General features: G+C 52.0%; 1 protein-coding gene across 5 annotated transcripts in view; it reads left to right on the forward strand.

Annotated features, from left to right (window-relative positions):
- Nucleotides 1-15,614: 15,614 nt before the first annotated feature.
- NOS1AP (nitric oxide synthase 1 adaptor protein) overlaps nt 15,615-24,065 on the forward strand; it is a 30,338-nt gene continuing 21,887 nt past the window's right edge. For all 5 annotated transcript variants that reach the window (XM_072343631.1, XM_072343630.1, XM_072343632.1 and 2 more), the window contains exons 1-2: nt 15,615-15,792; nt 21,492-21,563. In XM_072343631.1, the coding sequence (XP_072199732.1) occupies nt 15,688-15,792; nt 21,492-21,563 (177 nt within the window). In that variant the 5' untranslated portion in view covers nt 15,615-15,687. The remainder of the gene's footprint in view (nt 15,793-21,491; nt 21,564-24,065) is intronic.

Below are 24,065 nucleotides of genomic sequence, written 5' to 3' on the forward strand. Positions count from 1 at the left end.
TAGCTTCTTGTGGTCTCTTTTCTGCCACTGGGGGAAGGGGGAGGGCAGCCTGTATGTGGCCCAAATCTCTTGTATCGTTCTGTCCTGGTCCCCAAAAGCCAATGATCATTTGCCCAGCTGAAGCAGTGTCCCAAGGGTTTGGGTAGCTCTCAGCTCCTTTGGCTTGGGATGGGAAGAAAAGGGGAGACAAGCAGTTAAACTGAACTGCAAACACACAGAACTGGATATCTTTGCTTTTTCCAAACCACCCATTTCATTTGGAGGAGACTGGAATAAAACTCCTGTTGCTGTTTACGTTTTCCTTCCACATTTTCTCCTGGCTGCGCTCCTTGAATTTGACCTAAATCCACAACTCATTTTAGCCTCCATCTTCTCAATCCATCACGATCTGTCCAAAGCATTTCTCACAGCCCCGATTCAGCTTTCCACATTTAGGAACAGCCAGTCATGTTGCTGTCAAGCTCTCCTCAGGCACCCCATTCCCTTGGGGGGACTTTGTGGTGGGGGCTCCTCTGCTGGGAATAAATCAGTGGAGAAATAAAGCAGCATCGTTGCCAACAGCTGTGAGTTTTCAGTAGATGTAACTGGCTGGAAAAGTTTCTGCCTCCTCTCCCCCAGGAGGAAGAGTGCAGGTGGTTCAGAAGGCATTAGCAGAAATTAATTAAATTGCTAAATTATTCTGGAATACCTATGGAATTATATATTACATCTCTACTGGTGCCCTTAAAATATGTGTGATTAGCATCTGTACAATTAACTCCCAAGTATCTAATGACATTCTGTCACCCGGGTAATTGATTTACAAACCTTTATTTGCAGCTCTTCCACTGGTCTGAGCAGAGGGAACCTGGGTGCTTGTGGGCAGTGCCTTGGGGAAGGCTGGGAAGGGGTGTGGGAGAGCGGGTGGCACCGAGCAGAGGTAGGGAAGGAGGACAGCTTCCCATCCCAAAGCACAGCTCTGAGTGCCCTGGGGTTTCATCCGTATCTGATTGCAGGTCTGGCATCCTTGAAGGATAACATCCATTTAGGTTACTGATTCACAAGTGCTCATTTAATTCTACCTTAATAAATGCTTTATGTGGTTTTGACATGTTCAGTGTCTCGCATGTACTGATCACAGCAGCCCAAGGAAACATTATAACCATAATGTCGCAGGAAACATTGAAAAGACCCCGGCAAGCTTGTATTGATTGCCCGCTTCTGCAAGACAAAAAGACAAAGACAGTCAGAGGGATGAGCTGGGATCGTAGTGTTCCCAGGTGAGCATCCTTGGTGCTACAGTATTTCAAATGCTGCTCTTCCCAGCAGATGTGCCCCATCTCTGGAGGCATCCAGTGCCAGGCTGGGGGAGCCCTGAGCAGCCTATGTGAGGGGCAGCCAGCCTACAGCAGAGGGTTAGAGCTCACTGATCTTAAGGTCCCCTCCAAATGAAGCCATTCTACGAAACCTGCCCCCACGTTGATGTGGGTCTGTGGGCATGTTATAGGTACGGACACCATGTCCAGAAGAGCTCTGCTGGCAGAACCAGGCTCTGTGTGCCTCCCTGCACCGCTGCCAGGCTGCACTTAATATTCAGGAACGGTTCTCAGATGTTTCACTTCACAGCTGGTGAATGTACTCGGGGAACTCAATAAACCTCTGTGTAAGGAATTATCTCTCATTAATCTCCCCAGCAAGGCTGGCACAGCATAACACTCTGCCTGCATATAGCAGGGCACAGGGGAACGGGCAATAGGCAGTGAGTTATACTGGGAGAGCCCCAGGCTCTAAATAACAGATAAATCCCCATAAAGCTTTCCATCCTTCTAACCTCCTCCTGGGAAGAGGACAGCCCTGAGAGGAGCAACACATGGTCCTGTGGCCACTGCCCACCTGGGCACGGGGCTAGGACACTGCAGTGGTGCCCCCCACACAGAGAAGACATCCCAAAGTGAGGGAGGTGATAGATGGGCTGGCCCTGCTGCTGTGCCATTAGCAAGGACAGGCATGCCGTGCATGAGCAGCAAAGCACCCTGCTAATATGAGTGCAATCCGAGTGTGATTGATCACAGAGGATGGGAGCCAGAGGTGGGAGGGAGAACAGGCAGGGAGCTTCTGCTCAGGAAGGGCTGTGTGCACTGATGGGGCATTTTGCTGCAGTGTGGGTTGGGGAAAGAAGCAGAGACGTGGCCATGGAGGGGATATCAGCCACAGTGCGAAACTGGGGAGCAAATGGAAAAAGAAAACCACTGTGAAGTAAAGCTGTTCTGCAGCCATAACCAGCACACTGAGCTAGAAAGATGATTCAGCCTATATTTTAAGAGTCTTCTTTTATGGATGCCTAATGTCCCGTGACCAGTGTCCAATGAGGAGCAATTAAGCATTTGCTTAGACAAAATGTGTCTCTTCAAGCAATAACTGGGCAAAGGCTCTGTCCCCCATAGAATCAGTACTCGGGTTTGCCTCGGGAAGATAACAGTGGGCTCTGCTCCCTCACATGGCTGTGATCTGCATGCTGGGGCTGCTGATGAACTGCAGTGAAGGAAAGGGAAGCCAATGAGTGTCCATAGCCAGAGCTGAACTCAGATCACTGTGCTCCTTGGGGCAGCTCCATCCCATGGCTGTGGCACAGCACTGCCTGCCGCTCAGGTAAGGATAAAATTATATAGCCCTGAAGTTTAAAATTACGAGCTCACCAATCAAATTGATAAACTGAATGGTGACCACTTAGAGCCCTGCCAGCTGAAACATAATAGTTGATGAGGCTACTGAATAATATTCCTGTCTCTTTCAGAGGCAGGGAGCCCATAATGACTACAGGATGGAGCCCTGATCCACACAGCAAGGAGCAGCAGATCCCAGGCCCAGAGCAGGCAATGAGGCAAATACTTTCCACCAGGAGCACAGTGCAGGGGTACCATGGTGCCTATGCCACCTCTGCTTGACACTGATGGGATAAGCAGGCAGCATTCCTCATGGCTGGCTGTGCCCTGCAAGAGCCTCTCTGCCCCCTGCACCTCTTCCCGGTGTCTCTGCCTGATGGAATACTCTTCTACCTCACATTTCCTTTTGCAATGCCTACAAATCAAAGCCAAGCATACAGCAAAAATAATGAAGTTCTACAGTAATTACCTTAAAAGCAGCTAACTGAAAGCCTTGACTTGCTTGAGGCATTACTGCAGCTGGATTTGGGCCATTTAATGCAAAAAGCTCAGGGGAAGCCAAATGCATCAGTGAACCCACGAGCCACAGCAAAGCACTGGGATCTGGGGTGAGCCCTGCTGGGTGCTTGCAGGGCACGTTCCCAACAGCATGGCACCCAGGGGCTGGGATGCTCCTGGCAGGGCACTCAGAGCACAGCACACAGCTCGGTGCTTAATCTGCTGCAGTGCCAAGTGGGACCAGCACAACCTCGCTCTGTAATTGTCAGGCTATGGAACTTTGTAATACGTCCTTTAACTGCCTCCTGAAGGACTTGTGCTATTTCGGTGAGCATCGCGGGAAGGGAAAGCTCTCTATGGTGTTAGCTTTGAGAAGCGTAAGCAATCTCATTGACACACAATGTGGGGTTTGATTGATAAGGCCAATACCCATAAACCACACTGATTGACGCTAATTACCCTGGCAGCCTTTGATTGCCTCTGATCATGTCCTACATTGCGCTGATTAAAAAATTAGTCCCGTGTAAAAAAAAACCTCAGAGCAGTGGGGGCTGATTGGAGGAGATCTCAATGGGGGCTTGGGATTTCATGCTCAACCCTTTGCTTGCAGAGCATGGGCAGGAGGAGGGGGGCAGCCCCATGGCTGGCACGGGGCTCTCCTGCCCCAGGCTGGCACAGAGGTGCATTGTGGTGGGGCAGAAGCTGTGGTGTGGCCATGCCCAGTGGTACTGCATCCTGTGCTGGGGACAGAGGGGGTTTGTTCTGGGAACAGAACCAGCATGGCACACGCTGCCTGATTCAGCCCCATTGGATGGCTCTCTGGGGAGAGCAAGTCCTTGGAGCCCCACAAAGCAGGAGGAATTTTGGGATTCGCCACTTTTCCCTTCTTACCCATGGGGATCTATGAAGCGGTGCTGCGAAATTCACAGTTCCCATGGCAGCCAGCAGCAGCTCCCTCCCCAACAGAGGCTGCCGTGTGATTGCACGCTATTAGTTTGATAATATCATTTAGAGTTGACTTAGAACTGCAGCCCGGCTAATTAAAATGGAGCTGCTCGTGAAAAGCGCAAGTGCAGAGCAAGGTGCAGAGCATTGTCGCCCTGAGCCCTGCGCCTCTGCAGCTGTCTCGTTGGTGAATGGCTTTATATTTCCCCTTTCACATCAGAGCTAATTCCATCCGTCACCAGGCCAACGTGACTGTGCCCCTAGCAGTGAGAGCATGGCAGGGAGGGAAGCCCGGCTCCCAGCAGTGCCATCTGCAGCACATCCCTCCCTTCATTACGCTTTGCTCTCGTGAGTGTTGCAGGAGCACTGGGAGCTCTGCTACAGGGAAACACAGACTGCAGCCTGCCCTCATGGGCAGGCGGAGGTGCTGATGCTGCAGAGCTCACAGCCTGTGTGCCCAGCTGCCTTGTCCCCGAGTGCCCCAGGCATCAGTGCTGCTCCTTGGGCAGGCTGTAATTGCCGGGGTGAGGGAGGTGATGGGAAGAGTTTGGGGGTGTATGGCACAGCAGTGAGGGAAATGAAGGCAGACAGGCCCTGGCATGGCATGGGCTCACAGGGCCACTGTGCAGCCCATGCTGTGCAGAGGGAGCTTCTGGGGATGCAAAGCAGTGTGAATCCCAGCCTGCTCACCTGAATGGGAACTCAGTGCCATCAAACTGGTGTTGGTGTGTTCCCATGTACTTACAGGCTTGACTGATAAAAGTAAATGTGTTGACATAATACACTCACACATAGGCACCTGCCTTTGTGTCACCCATCAGTCTGATTAATACACACACACAGCACAGATGTGTGCAGTGCATAGACTGAAAATTAGCTCAGAGAGACATCTCAGAGTACCTGGAAATGGGATGGCACTGCCTGACAGATACAATTCTGGTGGCATCCCACAAGCACCAGATTCTGTCCTGGCCCCTTTGCAGCTCTGCTCTGCTTTCCCATGGCTTCAGATGAGCAAAGCACAGCATTAAGTGCAGGACTGGCTCTTGGGCTGATCCTGCAGGGATGCAGGGCTGGGTACTGCAGGCAACAAAACACCCAGCCCTCCTGTCCAGGGGAATGCCAGGGCTCCATACAGCCTCTGCAACACAAATCAAAGCAACTGCATCAAAGGAGACTGTAAAACAGGAGAGAGCTGCCTTCAAAGGCAGCCGGCGCCAGGCCAAGGAGAATTTATCTTTTATCGTTTTCTCCTGAAAGGGAGAGAATCCTGCCAGCCACACTTGGCTTTCCTGCCTGCCACGTGAGCAACTCGGGTGTGCGGCATGGCCTGATGGGAGGGTAGGCTGTGGGATGGAGGGGATGTGGGATGGAGGGCAGTGGGATAGAGGATGTATGGGAGATTGGTAATCACAGCCTGAACCTCTGATTAATCAGCTGAGGCAAGTGTGGGGTCAGATGTGGGAGCACAGGTGAGAGTGATGTAGCTGTGCTCCTGGAAGGGGTGGAGCTCAACTCCACCTCCTCTGAGACCTCATTTAAGGGCTGACTCCCGCTGAGGCAGCATCTCTTGGAGATCACTCTCCAGTGAGGACTGCCCCAGCTTCTTCAGCCAAGGCACCACCACTGGTGAGTTTTCCTTTGCTTATTACTTCTGTACATTTGTTACGATCTTTGCTGCCATCTGTATATTAACAACCAATACAGAGGGGATGTGGGATGGAAGGGATGCAGGACAACGAAGGACGCTGCTGGTAGAGAAGAGATGCTCAGTGCACTTTGGTACCAGCAGAAGCTGTGAGACACAAGTTGCATGGGCCTTAGAGAGCCTGGGAAGAGAGGCTGAATCACAGAATGATAGAATCACCAAGGCTGGAAAAGATCTCTAAGTCTGTCTAGTCCAACTGCCACTTACCAGCAATAATTCCACACTAAACCATGTCCCTTAGTACTACTTCTACATTCTTTAACATCTCCAGGCACAGTGACTCATGGGCAGCCTGTTCCAGTGCCTGACCACTCTTTCAAGAGAAGAAATACTTACTAAGATCCAACTTGATAACATCCAAGGTAGGACTTGAAGGCCTCCCAAGCTGACCCATGCAAGGAGACCTCATCCTCAACCAACAGGATGAACAGCATGGAATGTGTCTGCAGCGGGACTGCAAATGTTTCAGGCTGGTTTGCTGTTTAAGTATTTACAGCCCTTTTATTTGTGAACGCTGAAGAATATCAGCTTATCCTTGCAGGATGTTTGTGGAAAGAAAATGCATCTTGTCTCTCTAAGAGCACAAAATAGGGGAAGTATTTCCATGCCATTTGGAAAAGCTGCTTTTACTATCTGCATAATAAATGTACAGGCCTCCAGCTTGCAGATAATTTGCAAAGGACAAGGTAGTCTCGGTGAGGGTAAGAACCCATCTCAAATAAGCCTCTTTTGCCAGAAAAGCATTTAATTTGGATTTGGGTCAAGGTTTCAGGCTCATGCTAAGTGCCTTTTCAATCACACCCTGTGTGCACAGTGCCATCCTTCTGATGTGCAGAATGAAGAGGCCACAGGCTCTGCATCTCAAGGGTTCAAAAGGAATCTTTGTTTTCATCCCAAAGCAATTTCCCAATGATTTTTCAGCTGAAATACATGTGTTAAGACTGGATCACTCAGAATTCCAGGCCACGGTTACAAGCCATGTTCTTGCTCCCTGCATGCCCACCATGCAGACCCTGCCTGTGCATGCATGGGCCCACAGCTGGAAGCACAGCTGCAGCAGATAACGGCAGAGCATTTAGCAGGGAGGCAGCCCAAGCTGGCAGTGTTGTTTCTCCAGCATTAATTATGGATGCTGCTCCAGGCAACCCCTGTCTGTACCCATGCTGCAGAGCTGCAATACAGCGTCATCCTGTTCCTAGAAAAGCCTGATCTCTACGGAAGTAAGAAGCTGGGGGAGGAGAGCAGGGACATCCTGCCCCGGTTGTGTTGGTCCTCAGGCTCAGAGCTCTGGCAGTGGCACCCTATGTGCCAGACCAGACCTTCCTTTTATTTTTTAATGAGTGTTAAGCTCTCAGCAGATAGGATCTCTCCGACATTCAACATTTCCATGTAGCTTAATTCCTGGTGTTTGAGGGAGGCTGGTGTTCTCTCGGCGTTGCCATAGTTACTGATGCATGCATTCCTCATTTCACACGCTAATGACTGTCCCAGCCCCTTGTTTGTGGAATAAACTGAGTAACCCTGAGAGTAGAATAGGACGAAACATTAAGGGAGAGGAGGAGAGAATGGAATGGGACCAGCCGGCAGCCCAGTGCAAGTGCCACTTTGTCTAAGCAGCCGGGCTAGCATCGCTTCTACTCGGCCCTGCTCTCTGATCCCTATCGCTGTGACAATAAGCTCTTTCACCATCCTTACAGCAGCAGTGATTTAGGGAGCTCAGCCCGTTTAGCTTATTATAGAGCCAGCTGAGGAGAAACCTGATCGCAGACTTTAAGTACCTATGCAGGGAGTGATGATGTGCGCTATTAAAGAACTCTTTGCAATGGCTGATAAAGACATCACAATGTCCAGCACCGACAATTCAGCAAATTTCCTGGAAAAGCAGTGAGCACTTTGTGTGTAAGTGCCGTTGGCTATCCAGGAGGTGTTGAGATGTGTGAGGAGCACTCAGGGCAGCAGCACACACGTATTTGCTGTGTACAGCAAGAAAAGCCCGGGGAGGAGCTGGGGTCACTGTCCTTGGAGGTGTTTGAGAGCCGTGGACATTTAGCACTGAGGGACGTGGTCAGTGGGCTTGGTGGGGGTGGGTTGGGGTTGGACTTGGGGTTCTGAGAGGTTTCTTCCAACCTTCAACCCAACTCACACACCGCTGGGAACATGGGAGGCTTGGGAGGATGACACAAGATTTCATATTCACAAGATTTCATATCTTGTGTCATCCTCCCAAGCCTCCCATGTTCCCAGCGGTGTGTTTGCAAGGGTGTCCCAGATGGGTGAATGGATGAATGGACAAACCCTTGGAGCCAAATTAGGGGTGAAGAACCAAAGACAGAAGAAGAAGCTGAGCAGAACCCCTTCATAAAGCAGGTGAGGTCTGTCTGCTCCATGCCTCTGGCACAGGCACAATCCCTGCAAATGTGCTGAGCTTAAATTGCTTCTCCTCATCACCTCCATAGACACAGCCACTCTCCGAGCTCTCCTATCATCAGCACTGCAAACCTTTCAGCTCCCTTCCATGTCAATTCTAGCTTATCTCTTCAAACACAATGGAGAAATTGCACACAGAGAAAAGCAATTAAAAAGGTACTTTTATTTGTGTGTTAAGATGTTAAACAGACAAAACTGGCATTGTCTTTGCACTTCAGTGCAAGGACGTGGAAATCAGCCACTGCAGCCTCACCTCCCAAACTGAATCCCATGGCTGGTTTTGTTTTATTAGATTAATATCACTGTGATCTGCTGACCTACTCAGGGTAGGGAATAAGGTAGGAAAAAGGGCTAACCTCCCATCCCATGGCTAACCCCTACCCCTGCCACATGGAGGGGTTTTATCTCCCCATGGGCACCCCTGCTACCCTTTGCTCTTGCAGGGGAATGGCAATCTCTCCATGCTGGCAATATTGTAGATCCATATAATCATTAAGGCTGGAAGAGACCTCTAAGATCATCCAGTCCAGCCATCCACCCACCCCCAGTACTGCTCCACAACCATGTATCCCTATGTACTCTGTCTACATGCTTCTGGAATGGTTCACCCAAAGCTGCTTTAAACACCCCCTCAGATGAAAGCAGTCTTACTCATAGCACTGGAATTTAGTGAGTGGCAGCCCAGCATCATTGGGGGAAGACATAAACTGGGCTAAGCGTGGGCACTGGCTGTGCCTAAGGCTGGGGGTACCCAGGGCTTCCCTTCTTGCCTTCCATACACACTGTGCAGAACCTGTCGGCAAGGAATGTGTTCTGAGAAGCCTTCAGACTCCTGTGCAACCCTTAAGTGCCGAGCTGACAGCAAGGCCTTTGGTTCTTCCCAGAACTGCTTGTGACTGACTCACACATTTCCCTTAATGAGCAATTCTGGGCAGCAGAAAACAAGCACCAGAGGATGATTTCAAGAGAGTGAATAATGAGGAGAATGTCAAAAAGTAAAAAGCGCTGGAAGGAAAAGTACTTGCAAAAAGCAACCGTGGAGAGAAACCCAATAATGCAAGCCTGAGGGAGGTGTTATCCTGAAGAGAAAAGAAGATAAAGGATTTCTCCAAATGGCAAACCAGGGGCAAATCCTTACCTCCCTGACCTGGAGCACAGGGCTGGAAAACTAGCCCTAGAGTTGCATGCATTCCCTGAAGCAGCAGCAGCTCAGCCCTGCCTTCTGCCCCCAGCTCAGCCCTGCCTGGGTTCTGCAGCATCCAGGGGTTGGGGCCATGGTGGGGCTGCAGTGGTGAGCCCAAGCCCAGGCAGCAGCAGGCTGAGTGCATTGCATCACCCATCTGCCAGCTTCACCCATGCTGCTTTTCTCTTGTTTCTTAGTAACTGCCTGATCCAGGTTATGTTAATATGGATTTAAATCCTCCAAAGAGCAGAAAATTAAGGGGAATTATGAATCAATTTACGTTTCATCTGATTCATAAACCTACACACTCTACAAAACGAGTTGATTCGAAATAATTAAAGTTAAGAATGTCCTCATCACCTCTTCAATAATTCTGCTAGATACGCCGTGTTTTCCTTGTCTTTACTTTTGCTCTCTTTAGCATTTCAAATTACACGTCTCCCTTTGTTGTGTGTTTTTTTTTCCCAAGCTACCCCAAATTTAGCAGGCAATTAACAAAGCAATATGTAATAATAATGACAGCATTAATAATAGCAATAGGCGGTATGAGCAGCAGAGTGCCAAAGAAAGCAAGATGAGCGGGAGCTCCTTGAGACAGAGCATGTTGAGGAGCATCTCTGGAGTGCTGTTATATAGCAGGGGGGATGGGGGATGGATGAACCCTTTTGCAGCACTGTTACCTCCATAATCCCTCCCCAGGAAACCTGATTTTGCACCCCAGCGACGGGCAGGGGCAGGGCATGGGGCACACACTGCCTGTGCAGCCTCTGTTTGCTCCTTGAAGATGCTGCCCTACTTATTTAATCTTTCAGAAAGATGCCTGACGGGTTTTATAAAGCGTCTGAGTGCAGTTTATGCTCTTGGGTTGCAGGAAATTAAATGCCTTTTGGTTGTCTCCTCGGGTAGTAAAGAATGAGTTCAGGAGACTTATTAAACTTCATTTCCATCTCCATCCCCAGTGAAGGCACACTAAATAACTCCGTCTGGGTAGGTTTGGAATATGTCATGGGCTTATCGCCTGGCCAGGCAGCTCCATGGATTATTGCAACTTCAGAACTGCAGAAAGTCTCAGCCTTTCTCCCATGTATTGTATTCTATGTTTGTGCCCACATCTCGCCACTGTAAACAGCTGTAACAGGTGAACTCTTACAGCACTGGGGCGCAGGGGAGGGGTGCGATCTGGGGCTGCTGGGCACCCAGAGGGGCATTTCTTCCTTCTCATAAAAACTACATTTCCACCACCAAAAGCCACTGGGCTTGTGCGAGTGGCAGAATTGGTGCTCTCTGTCATTTGTTTTCCTCTGGGAGATTTCTTTTACATTTCAGGGCCAGAAGAGATTCTTACTATCTGTGGGGTGACAGCTGGAGAAGCTTGCCTGATTCCTCCATCCAGCTCTGAGTTCCTGGCTGAGTGACCACCCATATGTGCGCAGAGAACAGCCCAGTTGTCATTAGAGAGCAACATGAGCTGGGATGCTCAGTGCCCATGGCCTGTCCCTGCAGCAGACCCATGCCCACACACTGAACCCATGCTAAATAACCCCTCTAGGCCCTCTGGTGCTTGGCAAGCAGGGAAACAGCACCTTGCCCCATGCTTGGGTCATCCCCACACCGTCAGGCTTCAGCTGCCCCCCAGCCCTCCGATGATGACAGCCCCACTGACAGCAGGGAAAAGCTCTCAGCATCACTCGTTTCCTTCCCTCTCTGCATCTGGAGCAATTGGGGAGATTTCCAGCTCACAGACAGCATGAACCTGGCCGGCTGCTGCCATCTATGGCAGGATCACTGCAGCAGGACTGTGTGCCAGCTCTGCATGTCCCTGCAGCCAAGGCAAGGGGAGCATGGGAGCTACACAACCATGAGGGTACCAGCTGTTCTTACCTCCTCACCTACGTTTTTCAGCCCAAGCCCAAGTTTTTCTGTTGGAAATCTGGCCCTGGTGTGCTGCTGGGCATGGGGCTGCATCGGGGCGGCTACGTGAGCTGCTTCACTTACACACCGCAGTGTGGGATGAGGAATTAAGCGGCCTCTAATTTTATCATCAGGGTTCATTAAGTTAATTAAATACCATGGACACAATGTTAATCAGCTTTGCAATGGCAGAGCGGTTTCAGCAGGAACCAAGGAGATGCTGATGGTGCAAAATCCAATTTCTGTGACACAGAGCTGAGGGGACATTGGGCTCTGCCACCTCCCCACTGCAAGGACCATCCCCGATGGGAATGGAGGGTTTTCCTGGTAAAAGCCCAGGGCCAAGAGGAGAACATGACCAGTGGCATTGGGACGGCTCTGCATAGCACTGTGGCACCGCTGTTCCTACACCATGACACACAGCAGTGTGGTCAGAAATAAGCATTCCCAAAGAAGGGAGGAACTGCAGTTGGGATGAACAGGACAACCAGCACGGGGAGCCCTGCCCCAGCTCCTTCCCTGTGTTAAACATGTAAGCAGCACCGCTTGTGCTTTGCTTACGGTGGTGATTTCAGCATCTGTTCTGGCTGCTGGAGCACCTTGTAGCAGTACAGTTGTGTGCTCAAATAGTTGTTAAAGGAGGGGATGGTTTTCTGTTGCTTTCAAGCTAATCACACAAAGAAAAGCAACATCTGCTCTGTGAATGGGTTCCCAAAGAGAATACAGAAGATAATGGGAATGAGTTGAAGCAGCAAGATTCTCTCTTGGGAGAACATGTATTTTTAGTGCCTCGTGTGCCCCATCCTTTTATATCCCTGCAGGCTGGTGACATCTGGGGAGGTTTTTTTGGCTGGAAGGTGGAGCCTGAAGCCCCAGTAATAAGACGGGGGTAAAACAAGAGAAGATCCTAATGAGAGAGCAGTAATGAGCTCCGGGCTGCTCACTTCTATCGCCTAGAAAAGTAAGCTATAAATCAGGCCAGTGGCTGCCTTGAGCTCTGCAAGGGCTCTCAGCAGTAGGAAAAAGTCATCCATCACCAGTAACAGGAGTAGGATCTGAGTTTCAATTACAGATTCTCAAGCTGTACATTTGCAATTGTTTGGAAACAAAGTCCTCCTTAATTCCTCACTCAGCACTGTGACTGGGCTGAGCAGATCCAGCTGAGGAGGAGCAGGAAGGGAAAACCAGGGTGGGATCCAAGCGCTGTATGTTCCCTTGGGGGGGGGGGGGGGGGGGGGGACGGGGACGACACAAGCTCACACCCTGCCCTTTGGGTTTCACCTATGGGCGGGATGAGGCTGTCCCAGTTCTCACTGAGCCACCCTCCCCAATCCCTGTATGTCATGCAGGCTCATGTTGGAATTAATCATTCTGACACTTTACAAGGCAATTAAAGGAAGGGGCCACGTGTCTGATTATACCACAAATAAGCCTTAGCGAATTGCAGCCATATTAAAGGTAGAACCAATTAGCCACAGTGATCATGGGGGAGAGCACCCACGGTGATGGCTCCTCCTTGCTCCCTGCTGTGACAGGTGCAGCTCATCCCCCTCCCTCAGTACATCTGCGGAGGTGGTGATGTAAGGAGATGGGACTTAAGCATGATGGCTGTGTGCAAGAGGGGAGGGCAAGTGGTGTCAGATAGCTGTGCCCAGCTCAGGGTGTCTTGTTGCAGGTGCTTTCAGCTCTGTCTGGGAGCTGGGATAGTGCTGACTCAGAACTGTAGGGCTTGGAAAGAACCTCTGGGGATCATCTTGTCTAACGTGGGGCTGTGTGCTGTGCCTGCTGTGAGATAAGAAGTGCTGTGTGTCGAGGGGTAAGCTCTGACTTCTAGGTGTATAGCTGTTAATACACACGCTGATACATCCGCCAGTGGCTGCTGTAACTGGTTGTACTGAGGGATGGGGTTTGTGGGGGGCTTCCAGAAACCTGGAATAACTGCAGATTGAAAGGCTGTCCTGTTAACATTTTGCCCCTAACTCTGGTGGATATCAAAGGTGGATCTACGGCTTTAAAAGCAGCCCCTGAAAGCTGTTCCTGGTTACACCTCTAAAATAAATACACACATGTATGTTTGGCTGATAAGAGTGAGCTCTGCCAGCTTCCCAGAACAAAATGTCAGCAAATGCCAGCAAGTTCCTGACCTTGATTCCAGCAGACTTGCCTTCCTCCCTTCCTGAACTTTTTGCTTCCTTTCCAATCGTTGCAATTTAGATGTTAATCAGCAGGTTTTATTAGGCAGAAAACGGGCTGCTCTCAGTGCTGCCCTGCTCAGCACTTCTCCTTGCTGTGCCGTGCAGGTGGCAGAGGGACAGTGTGACTGCAGGGATGCTCGGAAGCGCAGAGGCAGAGCTCCGGGCTGGGACTTCGGGTCGGTTCACGCTCTGGCGTTGCGCTTCGCAGCCGGGAGGTGGCAGGGCAGGGCCAGGAATCGCCATCCCAACGGGCAGGTGCTGCCTGTGCCCGAGAGGGGACACAAGTGCCACCCCGGTGCCCACATAGGGCTGTATCCCATCAATCCCACACGCCTGAGCTCGTTCAAGAAACCCTGTTTATTCGGATGGCAGAATCCTTCCCACCATGCTGGTGGTGCATTTGGGTCCCTGCCCTGTATGACGCCAGCTTACTGCCACCCTCCCGTGTGGCACAGGGGACCTTTGTCCCTGCCACCCATTGTGTAAGTGTGGGCAATGTGCCCAGCCTCTCCGGGGCGGAAGCGGACAGGACTGAAACAACAAGTGAACAACCGGTCGCACCGCTTGTGTGTGCGGCTGCGGGGTGTAATTGCTGCTTTGGGAAGGGAGGAAATGGGCTCTGGGCGTGCAGGACAAACATGGTGTGAAGGTTTCGTGCCCTCCCTGCTCGCTGTGGGGGGGTCTGGAGGGCCACCAGGTCCAGCTTGTTTGAGCAGGGCCTGGCCAGGTGCTCCCAGCATGGGGTGGCGGAGGGTCCAGGGTTGGACACCGTCTCTTCCAGGGGTCACTGTTACATTATAAGCTTATGAAGAAAGTGGAGCTGAGTGAAATGTCGCAGGTGTGCCTGCAGAGTGCTGCAGGTGAGGATTTGGGCTGCAGAAGAGCAGCTGTGTCACACACTGTGGCTTGCTGGCACGGGAGGCTCAAAGGCTGAGATTCTGGTGAGGTGCATCTTTTGGCTCCAGGCTTGCTCTGGGCACTGCTGCAGCCACCGCAGCTGTGCTGGGCCTGTGCAGGGCTGGAATCCTCAGGGGGCCTCTCAGGTGACTGCATGATTCCCAGCACCTGGGACTGCAGTGCTGTCAGCTGAACCTTCCTGAGAGCTGGAACAACAACTTCAGCCAGAGCACCCAAGGCCGGGGCACAGATCCAGCCTCAGCACTGTCCATCCATACTGCCTTCTGCTCATCCCAGACTCGAGCCCCAGCAACCCAAAGCTGTGTGGCTGTCCCTCTGACAGGAGCAAGAGGTCAAAGTGCTGGAGGCACAGTGAGCATTCCCACACAGCTTGTGGCACTGCCGAGCACAGGCAGCTCTTATCTCTCTGGTGCCTGGCCCAGCCTCTGGCTGCTGCTGGTTCTGGAAAGGCCGCTCCAATGGGAGGAAGCAAAACACTTTTTTCACATGTGGTTGAAACAGTGTAGCTTTAAACAAGGAAAGTTTCACTGTGCTGATTTGCACTGAGAACAGCCCTGGATCTGCTGTGCAGGGCTGGGTTGGGCACAGAGACATGCCTGGTGGCAGAAGTAAGAGCCTCAGCTCACACTCAGTGCCATGCAGGTGGGCTCCTGTGAGAAGGGAAAGCAGCACTGGGGTGTCTTCAGTGAGGTGGGACTGACGTGAAATGTTTGAGTGCTTTCCTAAGGTTTGGCGTGGCCTGGTCACAAAACCCAAGACAAGATTGTATCACCTGCATTTACTTGGTTTCCACAGCTGTTGGTATTTGCGAGGGGTAGGGTTCCACGTGGCCACTAATCCCCAGGGCCCGAGCGTTCCGGGTAGCTCCAAGCACACCTTCATCCCCCACCCAGCATTCCAGAGCTCAGGTCACAACCTGGGGAAGCTTCTAAGCTCTCCCAGCCTTCCGCAGCGCTGGGGTGCAGAGCCGGCTCCGCGCACTAGATGTCAGCGGTGCCTCCTTCAGCGCCCCTTTCGGGTGGTTTTTGATTTTGGTTAAATTATTTATTTCTTTTCAATTCTCCCGGCCCCTCCCTCCCCGGGGCAGTGGGGCTGCGCCTCGCTCCGCGCCCCCCCGCTCCTCCCTTCTTCGGCGCTGCGCGGCGGCGCGATCCCGCCCCAGGGGCGGCCGGCGGTGCGGAGCGGAGCGGAGCGGAGCGGAGGTTGCGCGGCGGCGGCGCCGGGCGCGCTGCGGGGCTGCCCGGCCGCCGCGGGGCCGCCATGCCCGCCAAGTCCAAGTACAACCTGGTGGACGACCGGCACGACCTCCGCATCCCCCTACACAACGAGGACGCCTTCCAGCACGGCATCTGCTTCGAGGCCAAGGTGAGCAGCAGGCGCGCGTCCCCCGGTGTTCCTCGTTCCCCAGCTCTCGGTGCGCGTAGCAGCGATGGTTTTTTCTCTGCTTGCTCCTGGGAGCCTTTTCCCCCAGACTCAGCTGCCAACAGTTGAGTGAGTCTTTCCGACCATCCCAAAGGGGGTGAAAGGTGGCCGGGTGGGTCGGGTGGTGACCCTGCTCCTTCACCCCTCCTTAGCATCACATGGAAGCATCAGCCCTGGGGCACAGGTGAAGTCAGGAGCCCCTTACCCTGCTGCTCCCCAGTACAAATAACTTAGGGTGAATGGCTGGAGGGGCTGCGTGCCATGCGTTGAGCTCTGGGAGAGGTCAGTGCTGGCCCCAAGCAAAGGCTTGCTGTTTCCCCTGGCAAATATAAATCATTCTCGCCGATGTGTTTGGCAGGAAGCTCTGGTGTTTGTTGTTTTTTTTTTCTGCTGGGACCTCTCAGGCTCGTACTGCATTGTGGTGTCCCACGGCTCTGGTGATCACAGCCCAAGAAATGTGAGCATCTGTCTGCCTTACCCAGCCGTGGGCAGGTATCTGGGGGGAGATAGCAATGGAATTTGGAAAGCAAAACCATTAAATCCCTTGTCTCCATTGCTATTCATGGAGTTACAGTTGTCACATCACTGAGCTATTCCAGTGAGGCTGGACTGGAAAAAAACAACAGTCTATAAGAGTTTCTGAGCAGCACCCATCCCTTGTACCCCATTGCCCCTAGGGCAGAGGTGCTGGCAGGGGATGGATCCCAGCCCTGGCACCCAGTTCCGCATGGTGCTTTGAGGACAACACCATATCCTGCTGCTGGGCACTGGGGCTGTGTGTTCCCTCTCTTTGCAGCTGGCAGGGTCTGCAGAGAGCAGCATGGCGCAGTTGTCTATGGAGCAAACTTGCAACCTGCTTTGGAAGTGCTCCTGGAAATGACTGTTCAAATTCCGCTCTACATCCTTTTGCTCCTGGGTTATCGCAGCTGGTTGCAGCGTTACTGGCAGTACCTGCTGCATAGCAGCTCCCTTCTCAATCACTTTGTGGATTGTTGGGTGCTCTGCCCCTTCCCCATCTGGCTTAGGGTGGGAGCAGGGGCTTGTGGTGAAGAGGAGGACGTGGCTTTATTGCCCCTGGTCTGTTTGCTGCTCGTCTCTTCTCTGTGGGGTTCTGTGGCAGTGCGTGTGAGTCTTTGTTAGCTCCTCTTTCTCTTATTTTGTATCTTGTGACACGCGTTCATGCTGAGCACGAGTTGTATGAAGCCCTGCTCTTGAATTTGTGTATTTCTCCAGCAGCTCCCGATGCCAGATGCAGAATGCAGATGGCTTAGGCAATTACTCCATCCTTTTATTAGATTGGTGGAGATTAATTAAATGCTTACACTCCTTTAGTTCCTTTTATCCCCATGAATCCCGGGCACTGAAGCCCACACAGCTCTCATTGGAGAGAGGTGCAGCGCACGCATCCCTCTGTTGGGTAGGGATACAGAGGGCTCGGGTTTGGAGCAGAGCAACACCAAAAGGAGAAATCCATCCTTGCAAGCCCTTGGCACGATTACTTGTGTTTGTGGGCTGGGACAGCCCTGGGGGCTATGGGGGCACTGCAAACAGCATGGCCTCTGCCTTCAGCTGTTCCTTGCTCCTCCACTTCTCCCTGTTACCCAGTGTTGGTCTCATGCCTGCTACCTTTGTTCTGGTAGCAGTTGGGATGTCCAGGCTTGGCCTTTTCCAAGCATGGGTTGCTGAGCTCATGCAGTGCTGCTGCAGGTGCTACCACCAGGGCTATTTGCAGCCACATACTCTGGCATAGGGACACTGTTTCTAAGCAGGGTACCTTCCAAGCCTTACAGTAATCCATTTTCTGGAGATAAACCCAATAATAGGAGAATCACGCTCCATCTTCTCAGGGAGTAGTAATGTGGTTCGCACTTTTTGATCTGTTTTTGCTGGCCACCTTTCTTGGCACTGAAAGTCCCCACATCTTTGAAGTGCCTTGATCAAGCTGGTGGGAATTGGAGGAGCTGGCTTTATTTTCTGCCCATTGTGGTCAGAACTGTTGGATTAAATCAAGAGCTGAGCCTCTTGGGTGTGCTGAAGCGCTCAGATGAAAGAGCTGAGAGCTGCAGCGTGTCGCAGGGGAGCTGGCATGAATTCCCACTTGAGCAATGGTTTCCTGTTTAAATAAATGGGTATTTAAAGAATAAAGACACCTTCTGTCCACCTCTTCCCATCGTGGCTCTTCCAGTTGGGGCAGGCTGCAAGGCACACGAGCCTGCTGTTTGTTTTCCTGAAAGGAAAACTGGGGGATGAAATCTATGAGCAGCCCAGGTGTTGGAGAAGGAGATGGGGTCCTCATGCAGAGCCACCAGGACTTGTGGGCTGTAGGTACCTCCCTGCCAGCAGGCCTGTGAGCAGATAAATGCGGGTGGGTTGGAGGATTGCTGCTGTTGTTGGCAGCAGGTGGGTTTGGGTGGGCTTAGAGGATCTTGGCAACCATGAATTTTCTGTCATGTTTGTCAGAACTTTTCTTCACTTTCATGCGTGGGAAACTGAGAATGAACCGAGCATCTGCCGCCGTCTATGTTTGGAGACGGGACATGGAAGAGTCTTTGCTTGGATCCAGTGTGCTCCTTCCTGTGGACCCTGCCAGATCCAGCAGACTTGCCTGCCTGCCCCTCACTGGGCTGTGCTGGTGCCAACAGATGTTAGAATTTGAAGCAGAAGAGATGCGGGCACCTCTGACCTGGGCCATCCATCTCTGTGTCCTGCTGCAGGCTGCCTTTGTGGGCATTTCTCCATCCCCTGCTTGGGCTTGTTGGCAGCCAGGGCAGTGCTGGGAGCAGGAAACAGGTTGCTTGAAGCTCATACCTCCAGGTGCCTGGGAGAGGTTTGGCAGTAGTACTTGGGGGTGTTGCTGCTGGCAGCTCATGAACACAGTGTGCTCAGCAAGGTCTGCTCACCAAGAGCAAAGCTGCAGCGCGGGATTGCTTGCTGCGGGCTATAAATAACCTTGCCAAGCGCCACAGAAGTTCTCCTCTGCAGCAGTGGCATATTTTTGCCATACTTGTTAAGTCAGTTTGGAGGCTGCTCGCTGGAGCTCCCAGCAGAGCTCTCTGCCGGGACTTGGCGGAGCTGCAGAGAGGGGCCCTGGGGCAGCTCTGTGGCTGTGCAGTGGAACTTGGAGCACAGTGTGTGCGCAGGGATGGAGCACAAGCAGTGTTTTCCCATCCTGCTGGGTGTTTGTCCTTCCATAGCCTGGACCTGCTTCTTCTTTGCCAGTGTATCATCATGACAAAGGGGTTCCCAAACCTCTCCTCTGGGTCTTTTTGCAGGAGACAGTGTAGTGTGTTCACTGCCCTCTGACACAATGCTGTCCCACCAGCTCTGTCTCCAAGTGATGTGGACTGATAGGCTGCAGGCTCCTGGGCACATGACTGGCCAGGGCTGGGAAGAGGAGGCTTTTCCACTGAAGTCAGCTGGCATATCAGCTTTTCCAGTCTTGCTCAGTTTTGCCCTACTGGGTGTGAGCAAACCTCTCCCCCCAAAGGGCAGAACAGGGGGTGGGATGTTTCCCCTCAGGCTGCTCTGGGAAAGCAGCTCCAGCAGGATGAGGGCCCCCACAGTGCTATGTGCAGGCAGCAGTGATGGAACCACAGCCATGGGTTTCCCCCACTGTGCTGCCCCATGCTTTGGGGTGTGATTCTCCTCATCTGCCCTGACCCTTGGTGCAATCTCTGCCTTGGCTTTTTGTTCCCATGCTACAGTGTCTATGGCGGTGGCACAGTACAGGGAGCAACGCAGAAAAATGCTGTCCTGCTTCTCATGGGAGTTAGCACAGTAGCTGGGGAACACAGGCAGGATTTAGGACTGGTGCTGCCTCCAGCTCCCACACCAGCAGCTCTGCCCCTGCTGCCGGCTCCTTATCTCAGGGCAGCTCTCAGGGCTGGCAAGGCTCCAGGTGGCTGCTTTGGGCTGATTTGTGGGATGATTCAGCCCTGACCTTTGCACGATGCCGGGCTGTGGGGTGCCAGCATGCTTACTCTCTATAAAGGCTTTCTCGGTCCCACGGACACCACTTGGGAGGCATCCCTGTGTTTTCAGACAGATGACCCTCTCAAGGGAGTTGGCTTCTGATGGGGCAGGATAGCATTAAACAACCTCAAGGAAATGAAAAAAAACAAACAAAACACCAAGAAAACACAGAAACCAAATAATTTGTGCAAACATTGCAAAATTTATTTCCCAGCTTTCTCTTGTTTGTTTTCCTCCTGCCCAGGGAGAGCTGGCAAGGGCCTATGGGCATACTGCTTGTCCTCCCAGGGGATGGGGAGGCTGCACAGGGTGGCACTGCTCCCAGCAGCAGCTCTGGTTGTTCCCACACCTCTTTCCCCCAAGCTGCGGGTAGGAGGGTTGGGGGTGCTGATAAGCACAGTGCTTTCTCATGACCATCTTCACTCCTTCGCACTGGAAGGCTGACCTCTCTGGCTGCATTTTTTTTGAGGGATGCTCATCACGCTGCAAAGCTTTGTCTGTTTCTAGAGTGAAGGAGAGGTGGACAGTTTGAGGGCTGTGAGCCATGTGGGCTTGAGGTCCATGCACCCAGCAGCAGGGTGTGGGATGTGGGCAGGATGCTCTGGTTTTGAGCAAAGTGCACCCTGTGGGGTTGTTTGGTGGTCAGGAGTTCCTATTGATGCTCTCCAGGCTTGATATAAAAAAGGGAAATAAATTCATGGCAAAGATACATCTCATAATAAAACCTAAACCCTTGATTCTGGATGGGAGGACTCTTTAGGGGCTGTAATTGCTACTTTTGCAGTCAGGCTTCAGCTGTTGGGGTTTAGAAAGTGAGTGCTGCCTCTGCTTGTGGCTGCATCGTGGGGCTTAATTCCTGGTTGCATAAGGCTGTCCTGCACTGCCGCGGCACATGACGAGCAAGCCAGCTGTTTGATGTTTATTTTTATATCCCCTCTTTTTATGTGTCCTCATGGCTGCCAGGTCCTGCACTGTCACCATCCGCCTTCCCATGAGATCCACGTGGAGCTCAGGGTGGGCTCAGTGCCTGTTGGGGAGAGCTCGTTGTGCTCTGCACCCAGATGGGCTCTGTGCTGCAAGGGTAGGGACAAAGCCTGCTGGCATTGGTTTTGGGCACTCAGGGTTTTGCACAGTTCACACTTTTTCATCTTGATTTATTAATGAGATTAATCTGGCTTTTTCTCGCAAGTGAAGAATGAGAGGACGGGTATAGATCCTTGTTTCCCTTCCTATGGTAGGAAACTTGTGCTGTGCAGCATCCAACAGGCTTTTGAGCCATGTGCAGTGCACAAAGGACTGCCCCATTTTAGTCATTCAAGCTATTATAGGGTTTTCCTATAAGAAAGCCTCTTACTCTGTCAAACAAAAAGGATGCTCGCATGAGGACCGCCTAAGAATCAAAAGGTGACACAGGAGGGGAAGTGTGACTGCTGTCTGCAAGCCATGCTGCAGGGCAGGAAGAGGCAGAAAGCAAGGCTAGGAAATTTAGGGCAACTGCTCTATGTGGGGAGGGGGAGGGTGGGAGGAGAGGTCATTACTTGCAGCACTTTGGGTATGGTGGGCATAACGCTGGGCTATGTGTGGGTGCAGCAGGGCAGTGTGAGGCTGTGGGGTTCTGGAGCTGTCAGTGACATGCAAACAGGGCTAACCCGCTGTTTCTCTCCATGCAGTACATAGGCAGCCTGGATGTGCCGCGGCCAAACAGCAGGGTGGAGATTGTGACAGCCATGCGGCGGATCCGGGTGAGTGCTGTGACTGTGCTTCTTCCTTCCTTCCCCTTGGGGTGAGGGTCACAGCCCTCCCCTTCCCAGGTCTGCCCAAGTCTTACCCCACTTCCACATTGAGATGAGTGCCTGGTGCAGGATCGCTGGCACCAGTATGTTCAGAGGGTTGCTGGTGTTGTTTCTGGTTCCAAAGCAGCGGCATATAGCTTATAGGAGAGGTATGTTTGTTTGCTCCTTCTGGCCTAAGGGTGCTGCTGTGTGATGTGCTGGATGCTGGATGCCAGCAGGTCCGTGTCCTGTAAGTGGCCATGTGCAAATGAAAGCTCTGAGTTCAAGTAACCAGCAACGCATGGGTGAGCTGCAGGCCAGCCAGCCAGCAGGCTCACTTGATGGCGAGCAGGTCAGGGAACGTCAGCTGGCTCTGAAGTCATCAGGCTTCCCAAAATAGGGACAACCAGGATGCTAGGCACTCCTGTCACATAATGCCTGGCCGGCAGCCACCGGAGTGGCTCTTCCTCTTCTCCTCTCCTGCAGAACGTGTGGCTGGGAAGCCTCCAATCTCTCTTTGAGGGGTCTGGCATCTTGGCACAGGATTTTAGTTTCAAATTTTGGTGTGTAAATAGCCCCTGGGCTTTTCCTGACAGCTCTCCTGCACGCTGCCCTGCCTGCCCAGTGGCTGGGAGGTCTTTTGTTGGCATTAGGTTTGCTCACCTTGGTTCTGAGCCAGGTTGGGGATGTGTTACACCACTGGGAGCTCCACAAAGCTCATGGGCAGCTGTTTTCCCTTCCTTCTTTCAAGTTCCCTGGGACTGCTGTTGTCCTGGGAAAAGATAACCTGGGATGCAGCTTCTGAAATCAGCAGCTCAGCCCCAAAGCTTCATAGCTCTACGTCAGCGTGAGAGGACAGGCACAGCTTTGAGAACTTCAGAAACCCCTCCATGCTTAAGAAGAAAACCTATATAAACAATCTTAAGCATAGCCTAGATAACATATAGATGAGACTCTGGATGGTGGAACGGATGTAGATTAAGGTAAAGTAATGACTTCTTGTGATGAATGATGTGTTTGAAACATGACCTTAAGCTGCCTTGGTGCAGAGTAAGGTGGGACAGATGCAAGCTGTCAGAAGGACATGAGCTTGCAAATGTGATGTGCCAGAGGGACTGGTGCAGAAGTGCACAGGAACCCTGTGCTGCAGTGGGGTTCCTGGGGGGGGGCATCCTGGGAGCCCCCACATACTGCCAGAGGATGTGGGAGCACTGCTGGGCCTGGCTGGGCTGCAGCATCCTGGTGGGATGTCCCTCGACCTGGGGGGCACGCCAGACGTGCATAGCAGGCATTGCTGGCATTCCTGCTGCCTGTGTGCTCCCCGCTCCCCCGCAGAGGCAGCAGTGCACCAGAGCCAGATGCACTCAGAGAGCTCGGCTCTGTCTGTTTTGTGGAGCTGGATTGAGAGGGGCTTTGTGTGGGGAAAGCGTGCCTACTGAGAGGAGGCAGCTTGATCTAGTGGGTGGCAACCCTGTCTGTGGCAGTAGGTTGGAACTGGGTGATCTTTGAGGTCCCTTCCAACCCAAGCGGTTCTATGATCTTTGGCCACATGTGCAGCAATAAATACAGGAGGTCAGTGCTTGTTTTCCTGGCGAGCAGCTGGGTTTGTGTATGTGCTGCTGAGCCCTTTTTCCTCCGCATCTCCAAACAGGGTGTCCTGTGCACTCGAAGCAATCACAGCACCGTCCTAACCACACGGGCTCAGAGTTGCAGAAGATTGGAGTTGAAAATAGCCAAACACGCTACAAACACGCTACAAACACACTTCTTTTTCCTTTCCTTTTCCTCAGGATGGTTGAGCACAACCATAACTGTATGGGTTTTTAATGCAGCCATGATGTAAGCATACGCAAATGCCTCCCACCCGGTGCTCCTGGCTTGTTTCCAGTGCAGCCATGTTACCTGGCACAGTCATTCCAGAGAATTTCCGCTCCTCTTTCTTTTTTTGCTGCATGGGTTGCTGAATGTGGCTTTAATCCAGGTTTTCTTTAGTTCCAGAAAGGATGAAATCTTACACAGGCACTGTAAAAGCTGCTTCTCTGGAGGTCTTCTGCAAGCCTGTTGCTGGGAAGTGTCCAGTGAAATTTTGCAGGTTCAAAAAGAGGAGGCATTTCAGGCATTTTAAAGCCTAACTCCTCCAGCCCTCCTGCTCTGCCAGGTACATCTGATTCTGTGCGATTTCTGCTTTGCATAGCTGAGCTTTATTTCAGCAAACTGGCAAAGTTTCTGAATTTCAACAAGCTTGCTGAAAGCGGAATTTGTCATCCTCTGAAAGCCACATGCACAGTTGGACTGGTGCGAAAACTGCTGCGTGTGGCCACTCATTTGCACAGAGCCCACGGTGTAATTTGCAGCTCATTTAATTAGCGTCTTTCTGAGATATACCTGTTAGCACTGCAGCGGGTTTCTAAGTGTTAGGCCACTTATCATGTCTTGCTTGACAAAAGGGAGGAAAGAAGGCAAGCAGCACAA

Source organism: Excalfactoria chinensis, chromosome 8 (assembly GCF_039878825.1).
Source record: "Excalfactoria chinensis isolate bCotChi1 chromosome 8, bCotChi1.hap2, whole genome shotgun sequence".
In the NCBI taxonomy this organism is placed as follows: Eukaryota; Metazoa; Chordata; class Aves; order Galliformes; family Phasianidae; genus Excalfactoria; species Excalfactoria chinensis.